Here is an 18,978-nt window from a genome sequence, read left to right as displayed (position 1 = left end):
TACAGTGATACCTCTGGGTTATTACAAGCTCCCAGCTGCAAAGGGCTGCCTGTATTTATACAACACTGCATTATTTATAATATTCTTTTCAGGAGCAGGAGAATATGAGTTCTTTCCTCCACAGTTTGACTATTTTTTTTCATCCTTTCTCCCACTTGGAAAACATTGATTTCTTGCCCTCATTTCTCCCACCAGAGCTGTAGCTGACCTGACTTGTGTTTAGTTTACTTCTTGAGGCCAGATGCTCAGTGGGTGAAAAGCACAACCAACCACCCTGGAATAACAGATCTGCCCTGATTTTCTCCAGCTGGGACCTTATCCTGCCTCCCCAACATCTGCACGTTTGTGGGAACTGATTAACAACTGCTACAACACTGGTGGGGAGGGGACAAAGGCATGAAAAATGTTGGCCCCATGGATTTCTGTTTCTGAGTGGGCTTTGACTCTCTTGTACTAAGGATCTGAAGAAGTTTATTGCTGCAAAATCATAAAATATTTAAGACTGATCAAATTTTGTGTGGAAACTATTTGAGAATGTCAGCTTGGCTGAGAAGCAGCAGGGGTTGTAAGATTTTACAGTCCAGAGCAAACGGGGAGGAATTTCAGTGCGTGTTACATTCTCAGTGTCCTGAGCTGCTAACTCGTGAGCATGCTGGCAAGGCACCCAGAAACTTCTTCAGCAACAGAGGAGCCTGGAAAAATTCTTTTTTCCCCTTCTGCAGAACAAATGTACCAAGGACACAGATGTTTCCAAAAGGGTTCTTTTAATCAGAAGCAAGTCTGCAAAAGAAGAAGTAACTTTCTCATATAAAATAGTGGAGTGGTGAAGGTGAGGCTAACAAGAGGTGTGGAACAAAAATCCAGGGCAAATCTCCAAGGAGACACTGAATTAGAAGCAATGATCCGATAACCGGAGTACACCGAAGGGTAGCTCAGACACAGCTGTGTGAGGTAACCTACCCCATAGCTGACAGCAGATACCAAATCAGAAGATGGACTCCAGCCCAAGAGAGGCAAAGTGACTAGCTACAAACTCACCAGAATATGGGGTTTTTCACCTTCCTGCTACCTGAGAGCTCCCACTGCACTGTGACAGGCCCCAGCATGGCCCAGAGGCATAATGACATCAAAGGGAGCCCTGGTGGCACTTCCCACCTGCAGAACTCCAACATTCAGTGGTAGCAGAAATTCCCAAATCTAGTGAATTGGATACAAATGGGAAAATACCTTGATATAAAGCTCTGTAACCCCAGTCCTGTCTCTGTATCCAGTGATTCAAGCCCCAAGAAAGTGCACAGTGATCAAACAGCATTAAAATAATAAATTTCCTGTCAAGTCTTGAGGCCTCAAGGCCATTTAAAGTTGGCAAGTGGCAGCTTTGAGAAGATAAAATTCTGAGTCAGAGCCTGAATCTCAAGTGCTAATGGTACTTCACTCCTTGTTCAAACAAATCTCACCTGTCCCAGGTGTCCTTGTGTGCTTATCCATTGTGGCTCTCTGCTGTCGGGCGCTGCAAACTCTATACCTGCACAAAGTGCAAGGCAGCTTTCTTTTTCTGGGAGAGCAGGGGGAGGACAAAAGGAGTACAGAAATACAAGAACAGAAGGGACTGGAAGTGTCCAAGGCCAGGTTGGAGCAACCTGGTCATAGTGGAATGTGTCCTTGCCCTTGGCAGGGGGGTTCAAACAAGGTGATTTTTAAGATCTCTTCCAACCCAAACCATTCTGGGATTCTATGACTTGTCAGGTGGAGCCTTTTAAGGCCCATCATGTTCAGTCTTGGGGTGAACATGTTCCCAATTAAAGGGTGGTTTCCATAAGGAGGTTTCAATGGGTTTTGCAGAGCCACATCATGACATGTGTGGCTTCATTTGAACACCACACCAACAAACTTTTCCCCACCTCTGGTAACCTTGTAACTTCTAGGAACACCTTGATAATGTGTGCATTCCACATGTGCTGGCAACAACCTATAAAAGCAACCTAAGGAATGTGACTGAACTAGCAGGGACTCCAGGCTGAGTGGAACTGTCTGCACTACAACCTGCCCGTGTCCCAGCAGCTCTGTGGTTCTTCCTTTCCAAACATCACCCCTCACTGCGTGTGTCCTTCTGGCTGCTACTGGTACAGGAGATCAGTAAAAACAGGAGGTCTTGGCATTTTGGTCACTCTTACACATCACAGGCTTCTGGACTTCAAGATTTCTAATGCCTCTGACAGGGGTTAACTTCCTTATGTGGTTGTTTGCTTGCTTTCAAAGTTTCTGATAAATTCCTTTTCTAAAAAGATTTTTCTCCAACAAGTTTTCCTGTATATCTGAAAGCAATGTGTGGGAGAAGACACCAGTTGTCTGTATGTATAAAGATATCTCTCTCATCCCTTTTTGGAAAGCAGATTAGATAATCTTTGGATGACCCAATGGATTTCTTGAGGGAAGCAATGGCAAGGATAATAAATGCATCCCCATGTCAAGAGATTTAGTCAAAACATTGCTACAGCAGCTTCTGGCAGAGACTTGGTATAAGGAAGAAAAATGAGATCCTGGCCCATTTGCAAAACACCACTGGTTTTAACACTCAAAATGAAGAGTGTTAGAGTAATAGATGAGTTTCTTTTCTGTGTATTTTTCTTTTTTCTCTCCAGTCATGCTGACTGCTCCCAAAAGTGGGATCACTGGCCAAAGTGTGATTCCTTTAGTAACTGTGGATGAAAGCCTTTGCTCTTGCCTCTCCCTGCCCTCCCCATGAAGTCATTCCAGAAGTGACTCTCAGGGTAGGAAATAAGAGACTGTCACTGATGAAAGCAAAGCAGTGCCCTCTCCTGTCCCTTGTCACTACTTCCATTTGTACCTGCACAGCGCTGGCCCTGCCCAAACATCAGAGCATTAAAAGGCAGGAATGGAAAATACTCCACGCAGTGGTGTGGGCCATGGCAGGGACACACCACGTGTGACAGATTTTGGGAGGGATAAAAGGCTCTACTCGGAGTGGGCTGGAACAGCACAGCTCCTTTCATGTGTGCACTTTTACACATGGTTTATGACAGGGACAACTTGAGGTTTGGGGCTGGGAGCATTGCTGACAGTGGTGACTGCTGTCACCTCAGCCCTGCAGGGGGTGAAGATTTGGGCACTTTTTACCTGCAGGAGACTGGATATTTTTACAGCTATTGCATGAAAAACAAGCTCCTATTAAACCATTCTCTGAAATGTCTCCCTTGGTCATTTCATGATGCTGCTTTTATTTTTCAGTAACAGTCACCAAGAGACATGAGAAACAGGGAAAGGGAAATAAATAAATAAAAATAAAATATCCTGAGAAGTCATTTTAAACAAAAGCCTTCATTTTTCAAGACTTTTCTAAACAGGAAGATGGAAATGGAAGAGAATTCAATGGGTGAAGTTACTGTAACATGACAACTAATGTTTAAAAGTTGTATTTCAAGGCTGCAATTTCCAAAGATTGCAGCAATGAAATAGAGCTTTCTTCCTAACTGATGGAATATTTCCTTCCAGATAAAACAATTTCCCTGATATGTGAAGTAAATAAAACCTACCTATTAACCATATTTTACAAGTTGAGTGTGTTAGCAAGAGGGTGGATGCACCACACATGGAGCTACACACGATCCTGCACAGCAGGAAATGTATCCTGTGCATATGTGGGCACTGCACCTCCTCACTCTGCAACTGCCTATTGAAAATAAACCCATGTGTCAGAAAAGCCAGCTCCTGAACACAACATAACCAAGAGTGACAACAGTGTGGATGAGAATGGAACAGAAACAACTTTGCTGGGATCAACAGGTCCTAAAGGAATCACACCTAACCTGTTATTTTGACAGCAGTCAGAAGAAAAGAGCCACACAGCCAACTCAGCAGGTCCTCAGCAAGCTCAGGCTTTTTAGTTGCAGCTGGTTCTGAGAAAAAAGAAGCAGTCTCTTCTTCTCGCTTTGTATAGATTGTGCTGCTCCCCATGTTGTCCTTCAGCGGAGCAGTGGCCATGAAGTCCATTTCCTTTATTCCCTGTGATTTTCTTGGCTTTTTTTCCCTCAATGTGGTATCAGATCAACCCCAGGGAGTAACTGCATCTTACACCAAGTGTAAGGCAATATTCAGCAGGTGTGGAGTTACACTATGCCTTTGGAGCAAAGTCTTCGGCGTTCCATCTACTTCCTACTAATTTACATCCCTAAAGTCCTCAGTGGTCCTTGGAGGGCTCCTCCTGCAGCACTACCTCTTACACCTGTTGGACAAGTGCCATTAAAATTCCAAGAGCAATTGCATTGCTGTGTCAAATGTATAAAAACATGTCTAAAATATGTAATCTGATGCAGGAAATGACAAAGGAAAAGGAAAACAAATCAGAAAGTCACGTAGATAATTTTGTCTAAGAAACAAAAAACACAGACTGAAAACAAATTTTGGCAGTTCAGTAATTAAAGCAAAGTCCATATGGCTTAAGAGAACAGTCAAAGTGCACAGAAGGCAGTGGGTTTTTTGTTTGCTTTGCATTCCTCTTCACAGCACACTCCAAGTCATCCTCTTTGGAGCCCCATCTCCATCCCACACACATCCTACCCAGGTGCAGAGAGGGGGATGACTCACAGGGTTTTGGCTCAGCGTGTCTTTGCGAGTCCCTTGCCATCTAAAGAGCTGCAGATCATTATCCCAAACTCAAAAGCCCTTAAACACACCCACTGGAGTTTTTGGTTTTGAACTTTTTCTTCCTGGAACCTTTGGAGAGGAACAGCAATCCAGTGCCAAAGCTATGCAGAGCATGCACCAAGAGCAGCAGTGCTTGAAGGCAGTGCCCAAGAGTAAAAGCAGTTCTGAGATTGTTTGCCCTGTCCAAGAGGCACTGAAAGGTGACAGCAAGGCTGAGCTGGCCCTTGGACCTCAGCTCTGGTGAGGTGCCACCAGGATACTCCCAACCAGGTCCTTGGGCAGCCTGGTTTCAACGACCGGCTCTGAAGACATCACCTCCCCCTGCCACAGATGTCCCACATCCCTTGAGAGAAAAGGGACAATTTTCCACGGTAACAATGCCCACATGAGCCTTGACAGAATATTAGCAAGCACCAATTTTCCTGGCTTATCCACCTGAAAAGAAATGCCAGATCCTGGCGTGACAAGAACTCTCCTACTTCCAAATTCACCTTTCAAACTCTTATGATAAAAAGTCTGGTGACCCAGGACTGTTGCTACTTGGGTTCTTTCAAAGCCTGACAACTTTCTTGTGAGTAAACAACTTGCTACTAAACATGACAGACTCAGGAAAAGAATAGAAAAGAAGAAAGCAAAAAGTGAGCTGTACAAAAGGATGAAAAATAAACGAAAAGTCTCCTCTTTTCTTTCCAAAGGCTGTAATTTCAAGTGCACAAAGCAGGCTGTAAACGTGCACAAGGTAATTCATGACCCCAAAGCCTGAAAAACCTGGTTAGCTTTATTGGGAGACACTTTTTTGCTTCTCCCAGATATGAAGCTGCAGAATCAATAAAAGGCACCTGTGGACACCAAAACTCACCCAATCTGTTTGGTGTGTCTTTCTACTAAAAAAATAAAATCAAACAAACCCTGCCACTGTGTACCTTTTTACAGACCAATAAACAGAACTGCAGAGTCTGGGTGAGAAAGGATGTTCAACTTCTGTTGGCAGAGCATGGTAACTCTGATGATCAAAACCCTCATCAATTAGTAAATTCGCTAGGTTGTCACTGCAATTTTAATTGAAAAATTCCTCTGGCTTGCTGGGTTGTGTCCTTTGACTTTTAAAAAATGACTGATTCAAATGGTACATGCAGTCCACAAGGAGGATTAGAGCCACACCAAAAATTAACTGACCTTACATCTGAATTCTTCCCACTTGCTTCACCCACCATTGCCTACAATGCTCTTTTGAGCCATCTCCTCTTCCAAAGGCCCTGGAGTTGGAATATTTAAAGAATGCAGCAGGTCCCATTTGAAGAAGAAAAAAAAAGCAGGTCAGTAATTCAATATAAATACACCAGTAGTGAGCTTAGAGCAGACACAGTGACACATCTGAGCCTACATTGATCAGCCAGTGCTCCTAATGTGTGGAGCAGCAAGGAGAAGAGAGGTGTCTGCTTTTCACCTAGAAACGTGTCCATTTTCTATGTTTTACTACTTAACTTTGATGACAGAGAAAAATTAAAAAGGAGAAAGAAAAAAAAAAAAGGAGTAGAGAAAAAGGAAGAAAAAGGAGCCTGGGAGATTTTATGTTTTCTCTTCAAATCACATCACAGAGTCACTCATTGCATCTAGGGAATTCACCTGCTTGTTTGGGAGCAGTGGGACAGGAGGAGGGGAGAGAAAGAAAGAGGCAAGGAGAAGGGCATGGGAGCTGCTTCCTGAAGCAGTGTTACAAAAAGCGGTTAAAAAACCCCTAATATTCACAAGTGGTTAAAATCATCACTGTTCAGAATTCCTTTTTTTTCTTTTTGTTTTCTTAAACAAAGGTTCAGCTAGTTCAGCTCGCTGTTCTTATAGAGTTGATTGTCTTCAGAAAGGAAAAAAAAACCAAAAACAAAAAAACCAAAAAAAGAAAAACCCCCAAAACACCAACAACCCAGCCTCAGGTGTGTTCCCATCCGTTTCTACCCTGATAAGAGAGGTCCCCCAGCGTTCAGCACACGCGGTCACTGTCCCGCCGTGTCCCCAGCCCCGCTCAGACAAAGGACGAGAATCCTGTCACTGGAGTCCGGGAGCCGGGCGCGGGCTGGCCCGTGGGGGTGTACACCCCTCCTGAGCTCTGTGTCGTGATGACAGTCTGGAAATAGGGCTCTGCCTCGCTGGCCGTGCACTCCTCGTATCTGTAGGACGCCGGGTGCTGCTTCACCCCTTTCTGCTGCCGCTTCCACGAGTTGTAGTAGGTGGGGTCGCTCATGTAATGGTTCACAAAGGAGTGTTTGGGCAACTCATCCTCGTAATCCGAGTCAGTGACCTGGGGCATCAGGAAAAACAGAAGTAAATAATTGGTCATTAGTATCGATGATTTTTTTTAGCCTGTTGAGCTCGCAAAGAAATGGGAGGCAAGTTTAGCATCACCAGCTGACTGAAGTTGTAATGTCAAGGTAAGAGGGATGGCAGTCCGAGTGTGGTACAGGCTGGGCTGTGGAAAAGCACTGTGCTCTGCTTTAGCCAGACTTGCTGCCGGAGGGAGAGCCCCTGATGATAAGTGACAAGAGAGATCCCTTCTAATCCCTGCAGAACGGTGCAGGGGCAGCCGGGAGCTCCTGCTTGGGCACAAGATGCAGGGAAGTGTAGAGAGGTCACACTGAAACCAACAGCTTTCAGTCACAATCAGAAATATTGCAATTACAACTGAGTATCTCTCTTCTGATGGAAGGACAGCAGGGATGCCTTCCACACAAACACTGGTTAGCCAGGCCAGTGTTTAGGGTGGCCAGCCCAAGCCACCTGCACAGGACTCTGGGTGTTAAGTATTGAAAATTAGTTCTATATCTGGAAGGAAGTTAAGTAAAATCAGACTTTTTACAGGCAAATAACACTATTTGCATGTTCCAGCTGATTATGGGTGGTACAAGGTACACAACCAGCGGCAACAGAAGAAAGAGAATGCAAAATCTGGGAAAGAAGAGCTGCCAGGCAGGAGGGGCTGCTTCCTTGGGATGAGTCAGACCCAGCTCTGAGCTCAGAGCGGATCCTACCCCTGAAACATTTATGCACGGTGGCTGGAGAGCTTCAAAGCTCCCATCAATATCAAGCAGGAGCTCTATTGAGATGTAACCAGATAAGCTCTGTGCATCTGCCCCTCCTCTGAAGTGCTGCTGCTGGGATGCAGCTGGAGGAATCACAGAGGGCTTGTACATCTCTGCTGAGTGCAGAGACCATGGCAAAGCCTCAGCCATGGAATCTCTGTGCACATTTTCCTTCTGTTCCCACTGATGTTCCCACCAGTAACAGCCCCATCCCATGCAGCACACATTTACCCAGGCATTTCCAGATCTCATGCCTTCCTTCAAAATCTCCGCTTAAACCATGCAAAAGCTTTTATTCCTTTCCCTCCCCCACTCAATAATCTGCATTGCCAATTCTAGAGGCAATTAAATATCAAAGTAGGAGCTGCCTAAGACACACAGGAGAGACAGGTAAGTGCAGCTCATCACTGTTCGTTGCTGCAATTAATTTCAAAAGGTTGGTGTGGTTCTGATCTATGACACCATCCAGCAAACACACATCCTTCTTGATCCTGCCTGCCACAAAACTTGTCTTTCCTCCTCTAAAGCTCCTTTTTAATGGTCTCTGAAGAACAATCCTCAAATGCCTTGTGAACCATCGTTTGAAAAGGGCACAGCATCCATCATCCCGCTTCTTTGCTTAGGTAGCTGCTTCAATACTATTCTGTGCCCCTTTTCTGGCACAGAGGGTGATGGACAGAGCTAAGAAATTTTTCCCAGTGCTTTCCAAAAGTGAGCAAAGCAGCTCTTTACAGCTTTGCAAAACTTCCTTTCCACTATTACCCAGGCTTTGGCTCTTCAGAAATTATGTACTGTTTGATTTTTAAGAATTAAAAGCTTCAGGTGCCTTGACAAGTAATTACTAATACAACAAAGCCCTACCAACATTTAATAATTATTCCAGAAGGAACACAGCAAACCTATCTCCTAGAAAAACACTCCTTTGCACCAGCTGCCAGGCTTGGGAAGCCAACACCCGACTCCCTCCAAAGACCTCCCTGAACAGGTGGTTTTTGCAGCATTCCTGGAATATCCCCAGATCTGGACTGCTTCACAGCCAGTGGGTGCAGAGAGCAGCTCCAGAGTCTTGGCACTGCTGCCAGGAACATCCTGCCAGCACTGTCTGTTTTTGCAAGGGGCTCCAACAGGAGTGGCAGGGATGGCTGCAGATGTGGCAGCAGGGCAGGGCCTGGCAGCAGGAGCTCAGACTGCTCCTCAGCTGCAGACACAGCCAACTTCACCAAAAGATCCCCAAACCCTGGTTCCTTCTGTCCTCAGCAGGAAAGAAGTTATTGCACTCTGCATCAGTCTCCAAACATGATGCTGTGAGTCCATAGTGCAATTTTAAGGTAAATGCCTGGGAAGCTGAGAGATGACGTGGAAGAAAAGTCTCTGCATCCTGAGCAGAGGCAGGATAACTCACCAGAAGCAGCACCCAGAGACGTGAACTCCTCCAGCTCCTTTGGATGTGCTCTCTCTAGCAAAGGCACGAGGCACTGCTCTCCCATGGCCTCTGACTCCTTCCCCAGCCACCACCACTTTTACAGACTCAGACACTCTCAGCCACCCAACAAAGAAACAGCTCCCTGCTGAACAGAGGCATCACAGCTCAGCTGAGGTGGCATCAGCATGAGGAACCAAAAAAAAACCCCAAAAAGTTCTAATGGCTCTTTATGAATCTTCCTGATGTCCCCACAGACACACAGGATCTGCGGGGTTGGATAAAGCCAACTAAAAGCTGGAAGCCCCCAGGAGAAATGCAAAGAAGCATGTGACATGACTTTATAGCTGTAATAGTACTTATGCAGCCACTTGAGCTCTGTCCATCACAAGCAAAAAACCCACTCACTCACAAAACTAATGTAGTATCTGTTCCTAAGCCAAGTTCTTTCAATATTGCCAGAAGTCAACATAATAAAGAGAAGAAATCCCAGGAATACTTTAAGATGGGCTGCTACTGTCTGAAATACGGTGCACTCAGATTTGCCATGAACTGAAAGAGGGAATTTAAAACAATACCACTTGCTGTTAATTTCTCCACTCATTAGTTCATTGTACCAATTGAAAGGGAACAATAATTTGGTGTAAATAACGCCAGGGTCTTTCAGAAGGAAAGACTGTCATGAAGCATATAGAGCTGCAGTAATTTCAGCCTTTCACCATAATTCAGACTGATTCTGGAATGGATAACCTGCTTGTTAGTGTTGATACAACAGGTTTTTTCTGTATTTCTTTCAGGACAGGCAGGAACTGACTATTTTGTCGGTGTTTCTGAAGTACCTCCTAAGGTCTGCTCCCAGTAAGACTCCGGAAACCACCTTTATCAGCAAGGAATGCTCTAAACTGGCATTCCACAGCCCGATGAAAATCAAGGAGAAGTAAGATAAATCTGTTTAGCATGACAATACAGACAGTTTATACTGGAGGATTACTCTTTAGTGGTTCTTAAACTATTGAGTAAATAGAAATGCTGCAGGGCTTTTTGCTTTGTTTTCAGTTTTCTCCTTTCCCTGCGACTGTGGCTGTGTTACCTTGGAAACCTCCATAGGCTGATTGGGTGTGTGGTGACATTACACACTGTCAACCTAAGGTGCATGGATGCCTATGAAACAACAAATACAGAAAATGAGAGGCTATTTAGGTATATTTTTCATAGCATAAAATTCATAAGTGCTGCTCAGAGGCAAGTCAGCCACCAGAGTTGGCTGGCTTAGTCAGTGGGAAATGTGATAATAAATTTGATAATAGTTCCAGTTATCCTTTTAAGTGACTACAAAAGAAACAGCCTTACAAGATTACTTCTAAAAATGTAGATAACAGCAGGATTTTTTTTTTTTTTTCTGTTGGCCTGAAATAAATATGCTGTAAAAGAGACAAGGTATGCCAAATATTTCTCTGGACATGGGAACACATTCTTATTTTATGTGTCACTTGCAGCTGGTTTCCACATAGTGCCCAACTTATCAAAATCACTGGAGAGCTTTACTGGAAGCAAGTTAAACCCTATTCCCTCTGAAGTGTTAAGTGGAAATGAATAACTTCCTACAGAGCTGAGAAAGCCAAAGCCAGTCAGACTGCAGACAGCAGTGGGAAGGCCAGAGGATCCGGCACTGCCTGATAACGTGTGCAACCTGTGAGAATATTTTCTCCTGGAAACAGTTTTTGGGAGACCACAAGGACATGTGAGAACACACAAACATGCACCAGCTTCCCCTCTGCTCCTGCTCTTCCTTGGCTGGATGACACTGCAGGTACCTCATCAGATTTCTACATGCTGAACACCAAATTTTTTCAGATTATGTGTCTAGAGACTTGTCCACTTGACTCATTAACAAAAAGCCTATTACTATTAATAATTTAGAATTTACACTCATAGCAGTCTCCTGCTCCGGACCTGCCAATTAAACTTCTTTAACCTCATTAACAGTACTGGTGCTTGGCTTTCATGACATGGAGTAAGTTCACCATTTGATTTATGAATGTTGAGAGTCCTCCTTGATTTCCTCTTTGTTTCTGTGTGTCTCTCCCCTCCAGGAGGGAGCTTGGAGGAATGCTCCCAGGCTGCTGTGTTTTAAGTGCAGTCAGCCAGCCCAAGAGTTCTTCATGTTCAGTAAACCCCAGGAGACTTGAAGCCAGTGAGCTTCCTTCTTTTCCATATAAAATCTTGACACCTCAGGTAACAGGGATAAGACTAAGCAGTAACATGGTGACAAGTGGATTGAAGGCAAAGGCACAGTTTTTGTCCCTGCCTGCCCTGATGTGCAACATATTAAGTGGAATTTGAGACCCCCACACAGATGTATTAGAGGAAAACAGCATCAGGACCCTCTGCTGCAGGGGACCAAACCTGGATACAACTCTTACATGAAAAGATATCTTTAACTCTTCATCTAATGGAAAATATTTCTGCCTGCCAAGGCAGATAGAAAATCCGAAACTCTCAGAAAACAGAGCTTGTCTATTAAGATCTCCTCTGAGAACAGAAACTAAAAGAAAAACAGGAAGAGCTAATAGGTACAGGAACACTTGAAAAGACAGTGGTCAGTCATCGATGCCAACCTCTGCCCCAATCCACCCTCACCTCCTGTCTGTACCTGCCAACATAAACAGCATTTTCAGGCTGATCAAAAGGCAGCATCTCCTACTGCTACCTCTACTGGGAGTATATTAACATTTCATGACTAAAAGCACTCCCCACTACAAAAAAACCCAAACAAGCATCAAAGACATTATACAGGCGGGCTGCATATCCAAGCCCAAAGGAAAAACAGGGGCATATTTTATGCACATACTCATGTGCACATCCACATTCACAAAAACACCAGAATCTCAACTGAGACCTGCAGGCTCGACAGCAATACAACAGTAAATAAACAATATCAATAGCCTGAGAAAAAAACCACCAAAATCACTTAATTCTCTGCTGTACAAACAGTGCATATAGGAGGCATAATGACACCCTGCAAGGAGACTTCTGCACATCACCAGGAAACACCACACGGGACATTGAAATTAATGTCAAAAGGTGCCAATGCTAAATTCACGATCATGCTCAGCAAACTGTTTTAATGACAGGTTTAATGCTGGGTTGTTACAGTGACATGACCAAAGCACTGAGGGTTTAATCTGGAGGGTAATGCTGGAGCATTGCAGAGACAGCAGCTTGAGCTGCACCAAGGAAAGCTGCCTGCACGATGGGTCGGCCACAGGGCAGCACAAAGCAGCAGGCTGTCGGTGGTAATTAGCAGGAGGTGAGAGCTAGGTAGCCAGGAAAAGCAGCTGTAGCTGCAGGTGCAGAAAAGCTACAGATGAAAACTGTCATCTTCTTTCATGACTTGCTGCCTGTGATTTTTTTCTTGCTGGAAGGGTCAGGTTTGGCATGGTTTGGCCCACTGCTCGCTTCTTGCGCTGTCAGTTTGGATTCGTCAGAGTCTCAGCTGACAGCATCTGATTTTAGAGACAGATTTACCTTTCTGGATCTCTTTGAAGTCTGTCTATTCACTCATGGCCACTGCTGGACTTCCACAGACAGCAAGCACTTCTTCCTTCTTACAGGGAATGTGAAACACAAGATGGAGCCCTGCCAAATGGATAATGCTGGCAAACACCCACCTTCCGTGGAGAGCAGTCTACAGGCAAGGCTGGGGTGTTCAGAGGGCTGAATGCTGGGCCCTCACAGCCATGGCCATGGCCATGTGGCTGCCTGGCAAGTTACTCACTCCCCACCTACTCCCTCTGTAACCAAGGCAGTGGCTGTCACCACTCAGGCCACTCCTCTGACTCCTGGGCTGTGCTGTAGCTGTGAAACTGCAAACCACATTCCACACTCCAGTCAGTGCAACAGTCCAAAGCACATCTCACCTTTAACCTCCCCTAGACAGCAGCTGGTTATTTTGCAGCACATGTGTGGTTTCCCAAAAGTGCTCCAAGTTTGCAGCCCACAGGCAGAAGGAGGTGTGCAGATCCTTCCAGAGGGGTCAGCACACACTGTCTGACTGATTGCACTTATCTTTCTACCTGACTCTGGAAAACTGAATATCTGCCAAGGCCAGGTCTGGAGTCTGCCCTGGCTGGGTCCTGCTTGTCATTCTTTCCTTTGATATTTTTATTTTAAGATGTGCTGCAAACAGCCTTGTGAATTGAACCTTTTAAAATCCCTGAGACAGACAAACAGTGACCACGCAGCATGATGCAGGTATGGGACTGGGACTTCAAAGACTTGCCAGGATTCAGCATGGAAATGATTATCTGCAGTGTCTGTGCAGTGTGAGGCAGAGGGAAATCCTTACCTCTGACTCTGACACTTCCAGGGGCTTCTCGTTGAGGCCCAAGCCCTCGGTCAGCACAGCCCCGTTGTACTTGTTGCAGATATCCTCATCAGAGTAGTGCAGCCCCCCTGGGCTTGGCCGAGGAGGAGACCTAGGAAATGCAAAGGATGAGTGTTTGGGATGTTGTTATTCCCCTGGAATTAATGAAATCATGCTTAGAAGCCAGAATCACAGCTTGAAGCAGAGACTTGGGTGTTTAAGTCCTCCCTGGATTCTTCAGTCAGACTCTTTAACAGTGCTTGAAGCTAAAAAAAAGACATTCCAAAAGCACATCATTCCCAGCTTTTTACCTGGTTCCATTTTTCTTTGAGAAGGTGCTCTTGATGTTCAGGTGTCTGCTGTTGAGCTCCAGAGCAGTGAAGCCTCCATTGTCCAGGGTGACTGACTCTTCCACGTTGGAGATGGTTTTACCTGGAGACAGAAAATGAAAGTTCAGCTGAAACAAAAGCACTTTTCCCCCAAATAGAACTGCAGGAGCAAACTTCTCCTTTTTTTTCTGTTTTATGACATCAATAATTATTTGAAATTCTTTTTACTTTTCTTACTGCAAGGGAGAACAGAGTGAAGGCAAGGAGTGTATCAGGAATGTGAAGGGGCAGAGGAAGCCAAAAGAGGAGAAAAGAGTCATGGATGGATAGATGGATTTCATTCAGAGGCAAGTATTTAAAATAGCACAGATAAACTGTGCTTCAAAAGTGCTTATTTTTGGTTTTTGACTATAAACAGAAACCAGATAACTAAATTAGGTGCTCTGAATCCCATTCGATGCTGACTGAAGCAAAGCAAGAGACAGTAAAACTAGAAAAGGTAGAAAAAGAGGAAAAGAGGAAAGGTAGAGAGAGGAAAAAAAAGCAGGGAAAAAAGCAAGATGAAGGGTAAGTGGATAGCAAATGGGAAAAACATGCCACAGCTGAAATGGGGATCAGGTATGGAGAAATCACTGATAATGTAAGGCAGGAACAAGGATGGGAAGAAGAAGGAAAATACAGCCCACTGTATTATTTCTTGTGATAAAATCTAGCAGGAGCTTGTTCTCTCCTGTGCTCATCCTTTGTCATCCCAAAGGTGTGACTGAGCCCGTGTCCCAGGGAGAAGGGCTGGCTGCCCCTTCGCAGCAGACAGGTGCTTTATCCTCAGCTTCAGTTTCAGTGCTGCATTAAGGCTCTGTGAACATGGATATCTGACAGCACAGGTCAACCTGCCTTTTCATGTCTGTTCCCCAAACACAGTAAAACTAAGAAGATGAGAGACTTCCTATGAGCTGTGCATACAAATATGTAATAGTATTAACTTGGTAAAATGCCACGGTATTCATACATCTTCTATCTCATGGGACTGAAATCTGATTCTAACACTTGTTAGAAGTGAATTACAAAGAAAGAGAGGATCTTCACTTTGGGACTGAATTACTAAATACTGCCTGGAAGACTTCATTACATTAATCCCTAAGAACAGGTAGTGCAGAGACCCATCCACCTGATCCTTTTCATTAATGTGCCTTTTCTGGCACCTCCTGGCATCAGAGAAATTTCCTGCTGCAGGTGGAGGAGGCTATCAGAGAAATACATATGTGAACAACCCTCTCAGGACTTTATCATGCAGGGAGAAGAAATGGTAAAAGCAATATTCAGAGCTCAAGAATGAGGCTTTTTCAAAGGGGACTATTTGACATTCCAAGTTACAGAGCAGGTAGCTCCTGTTTCCTTTCAAGAAAGGAGACTGGTAAAAATCTTCACTAAAGGAAAATTCAAAGCTTGATGCTCACTATATGTTAAAATCTAACAGGTCCAGATAACCAAGACACCTCCTGGCTGCTTGGCCCCCAGCCCAGCAACTGCAGCTTGACTTAGGGAAGGAATGTGAGATGCAGGGCACTCAATATAAAGGAATTGTGACACAGTCCTTACACAGAGAGATTTAGAATATCCACACTGGCACAGCCATGGAGAAGCAGAATCTTTCTCCTTCTCCCCATCTATCAGGGTATTATGATAAACAATGTCTCAGCTAATTCCTTATTTATTCCTTATCTGCCAAATGTTTGACCCAGACTTCTTGGCTTTTACTGCAGTCCCTGGGACTTCCAGAGTCTGTCCTGTCTGAGTCCATGGCTGGTCAGTGTCTAAACCCTGATTCAGTGTGGCAAGGGGCAAAAGCCATTTCTACCAAACCAGACAGCAAATGTTCCAACTCTTCTGCCAAGCAAAATAGCTGTGAACACAGTCCCTGCTGAGGAAATCAGAGGTTCAAAGGAAAGGATCTCTGATTCCCACAGCTTTTGAGACTTTTGCACAGCACAGAGATGATGACTTACCTCCATTGCAGTTCTTGTACTTCTTGCTCTGGCCGTGCAGGACCAATGCAAACACCACCAGCAGGATGAGGATGAGGCTTGAGAGAGCCATCACCAGCAGAAACCACCACTCCTCATAGAAAGGGGCTTCTGTTTGTGCTGAAAAAGCAAAAAACAAATTACAGTTCCTTTTTATGCCCCTTTAAAATTTTCTCTTGTTCCCCACAGGGAACGATGACTCTGCAATGGTGCTCAGAAGAGATGGGGTTCAGGCTCTCAAGGGGTTTGCTGACCCTTCTAAGATGGCAGAGAACAGGAGCATATCACAGCTCCAAGCCAGAACCCCAGGATGGTTTGGGTTGGAAGGGATCTTAAAGCTCATCCAGAGCCACCCCCTGCCATGGCAGGGACACCTTCCACTGTCCCAGGTTGCTCCAAGCCCCGTCCAACCTGGCCTTGGGCATTTCCAGGGATGGGGCAGCCACAGCTTCTCTACAATCAGTTCCATCTCTACAAGCACCTTTCATACCCCTGGAGCAGCTCCAGAGGCCCTTAGCTAAGTAATCACCAGGAGAAGAGAGGCAGGTTTCTTCCCACAGCTCTGCACACCTACATTTCTGGACCATGGCAGGCTTAGCACTCCTGGGTCAAGGGAACCACTAATACACATGCCATGACCCATGATTATTCCACTTTTTGGGAGGCTTACCGTGCCAAAATGCTGTTTCAAAGTGGCTCTTTGAAAAATACAGCTAGTGCCAGGGAACAAAGCACTCTTGGTTCAGCATCTTTCAGTACCTCCATTAACTCCAACTTCCAACATTCACTGCTACTCTATATCACTTCTCCATCCACTGAGCCAAGCCTGATGTGCAGCACAGGGATATCAGTTCAATTGCCTGGATTTTGTGCAGTCTCAGGTCATTTCACCCTGTTTGACCTCAAGTGGAAACAGAAAATGACACTAACTTCCCCTTTCCGGAGTTACCTCGCCAGTCTTGGTTTAAAGTAATAAGTATTGTTGTTTTCTTGCAGTGATATTCTCTTTGATATCCTCCCTTGAGCTCCCTCAGCTTTGGGGAAAATTTGCAGCTTCTGAGCATGAGCCAGCAGCTGATATAATTTCCCTGTAGTCCTTAAGGTGGAACACCACCTGGCAGGAGGGGGCGATGCCAGGAGAACAACCCAACCTCTCACTATCACCAAACCCTCTTTCCCTGACTGTCCCAAGCATGGATCTGAATAAAATTCTGTTTTAAGCCCAATGATATAAGCTCAAATTTGTTCCAGAATACCGGGTATTCTGCAGCAGGGAAAAACAGCCACACTCTTTCTTTGCTAGGAGGCCAGTCCAGGCCAATAAAATCCTAGAGACAAACTGCACAAGCCATGCTGGGATGAGCAGATTCAGGGCAATTTATACCTCTCTGTGCCAGCTGAAGTGGCCAGCCTAAAATGCTTTATACTTTTATGACTGTGAATCTCAATGGAAGCCTCTTACTTTCATGCAGCAATTTGAGAGGAACACTGAAGCATCAAAAGGAGGTGAATTAAATAGTTCTGTTCAAGTGGAGAACTTACAAACAAGCAGTTTATTTATAGAAAGTATCACAAGGAGATGCATGCCCTGCTTCAGAGGAATAATGTCTTCGAGCAAAGGAAAGACTGACATGATTGCTGGTCCTTTATACTGTGTTACAGCCTCTCTGAAACCCCAGACAGGAAAAACACCGACTCCTGGTGTTTGAAGTAGGTTGCCCATGCCCTTGTCCTGAAGAAGAAAAGCAGGGGTAGCACTCACAGTGAAATCCATGGAAGCTCTCATTAGGTAAGTGGTTAATTGTGTCAGGACCAGCGCAGCAGCTGCAATGGCGATGGCGAGAGCAGCACTTGCTACTCCTGCCTGCTGGGGAGTTGTTGAATGGTGTTCATGCCTTTCACTGGAGCAGCAAAGAGATAAAAGCCACTCCAGATACTGGAGCACTGCCAGGTTCTCAGGACTCTCCAGAATTTTGAATCACAAAGTCTCTTTATCAGATTCTTTTATTTCCCTTGTCTTTGCTGACACAGCAAGGATGAAACCTATGGCTCAAAAGCAACCTGGAGTAGAGTGGGGGAAGAGGAGACCCAGCAAAGCCTTCCCAAGAGCAAGGTCTCTCACCTCACCAGAGGCCAAGGCATTCAGCTGCCCAGCCCAGGCAAACTGAGAGGAATTTGATTTTCAAGGTATTCAAGCCCCTTCAGAAAACTAGAGGGTGGGCTGCTCACGGGGATTGGGGAAGCACGTTTAGGTCATAGCCCTGTTTACTGGGAGTAAGCACAGGAGAGTGGGAAGAGCACCAGAGCATCACAAATGAGCTGCTCTGGTGGAGGGGGACTGGAGCAGGACTGCCAGCACAAAGGATTGTCAGGAATAACGTGAAACTACACTTCTGTATTTGTGAGAGCTAAATACAAAGTAACACAGAAAATGTTTATCAGAGTCAAGAGTAAAAAAAAAAGAAAGCAGAGCAAACAAAAACCATTCTAGGAATGGGGAAAAAGCAAACAAATTGCAGACTCTACAAATTAGTCTTATGACAAGAGATCTGACATACACACTCTGAGTAGGTTCTTTATCAAGCTTAAAAATGGCACATGCACATTTTCCTCTTGAGAATCGAGCATACTGTAATTTCAAACCTTTATTCACCACTATATTACTCCAGTTTTATCCTAAAACAAATGAAAACAAGCTGTCTTTGATTATTTGCTGCAGTTAGAGAGTCTGATTTGTTTCCTTTTCCCCTCTTCTCCCTCAGCCTCGGGAAATTCCATTGAAAAAGACTTAAAAAAAAAAAAATTCCATGATTACCTGATACTGCCACAGAAGGAACACTTGGCTCTCCATAGCCAAACTCGTTGACAGCCACCACCCGAAATTCATAGGTGACTCCTTGTCTGAGTTTGTCCAGGCCCACTGTGTAGGAGGTGGCACTGCGAGGGATGTCCTTCACAAACATATCCCAGAGTCCTTCATCTAGGAGAGCAGCAAGGAGAGAAACGGCATCAGCTGTGTGCCCTGGCACTTCCACCTGCTCAGTGAGAGAGGTTGTCACCAGTGCTGTGCTGGAGCCACAGGCAGGGACACACTCCCCTG

The 18,978-nt window shown here is 45.0% G+C and overlaps 1 protein-coding gene across 5 annotated transcripts in view; it reads right to left on the bottom strand.

Annotated features, from left to right (window-relative positions):
* Positions 1-747: 747 nt before the first annotated feature.
* Positions 748-18,978, bottom strand: part of SDK1 (sidekick cell adhesion molecule 1) — a 384,502-nt gene continuing 366,271 nt past the window's right edge. For all 5 annotated transcript variants that reach the window (XM_072935801.1, XM_072935799.1, XM_072935800.1 and 2 more), the window contains 5 exons: positions 18,694-18,858; positions 15,861-15,998; positions 13,837-13,957; positions 13,508-13,637; positions 748-6,961 (listed from right to left, as the gene is read on the bottom strand). In XM_072935801.1, coding sequence (XP_072791902.1) covers positions 6,686-6,961; positions 13,508-13,637; positions 13,837-13,957; positions 15,861-15,998; positions 18,694-18,858 — 830 coding nt within the window. In that variant the 3' untranslated portion in view covers positions 748-6,685. The remainder of the gene's footprint in view (positions 6,962-13,507; positions 13,638-13,836; positions 13,958-15,860; positions 15,999-18,693; positions 18,859-18,978) is intronic.

The sequence above is a fragment of the Taeniopygia guttata genome, chromosome 14 (assembly GCF_048771995.1).
Source record: "Taeniopygia guttata chromosome 14, bTaeGut7.mat, whole genome shotgun sequence".
NCBI lineage: Eukaryota > Metazoa > Chordata > Aves > Passeriformes > Estrildidae > Taeniopygia > Taeniopygia guttata.
The sequence above is the reverse complement of the archived record's forward strand: the minus strand, read 5'-3'. Positions and strand labels throughout refer to the sequence as shown.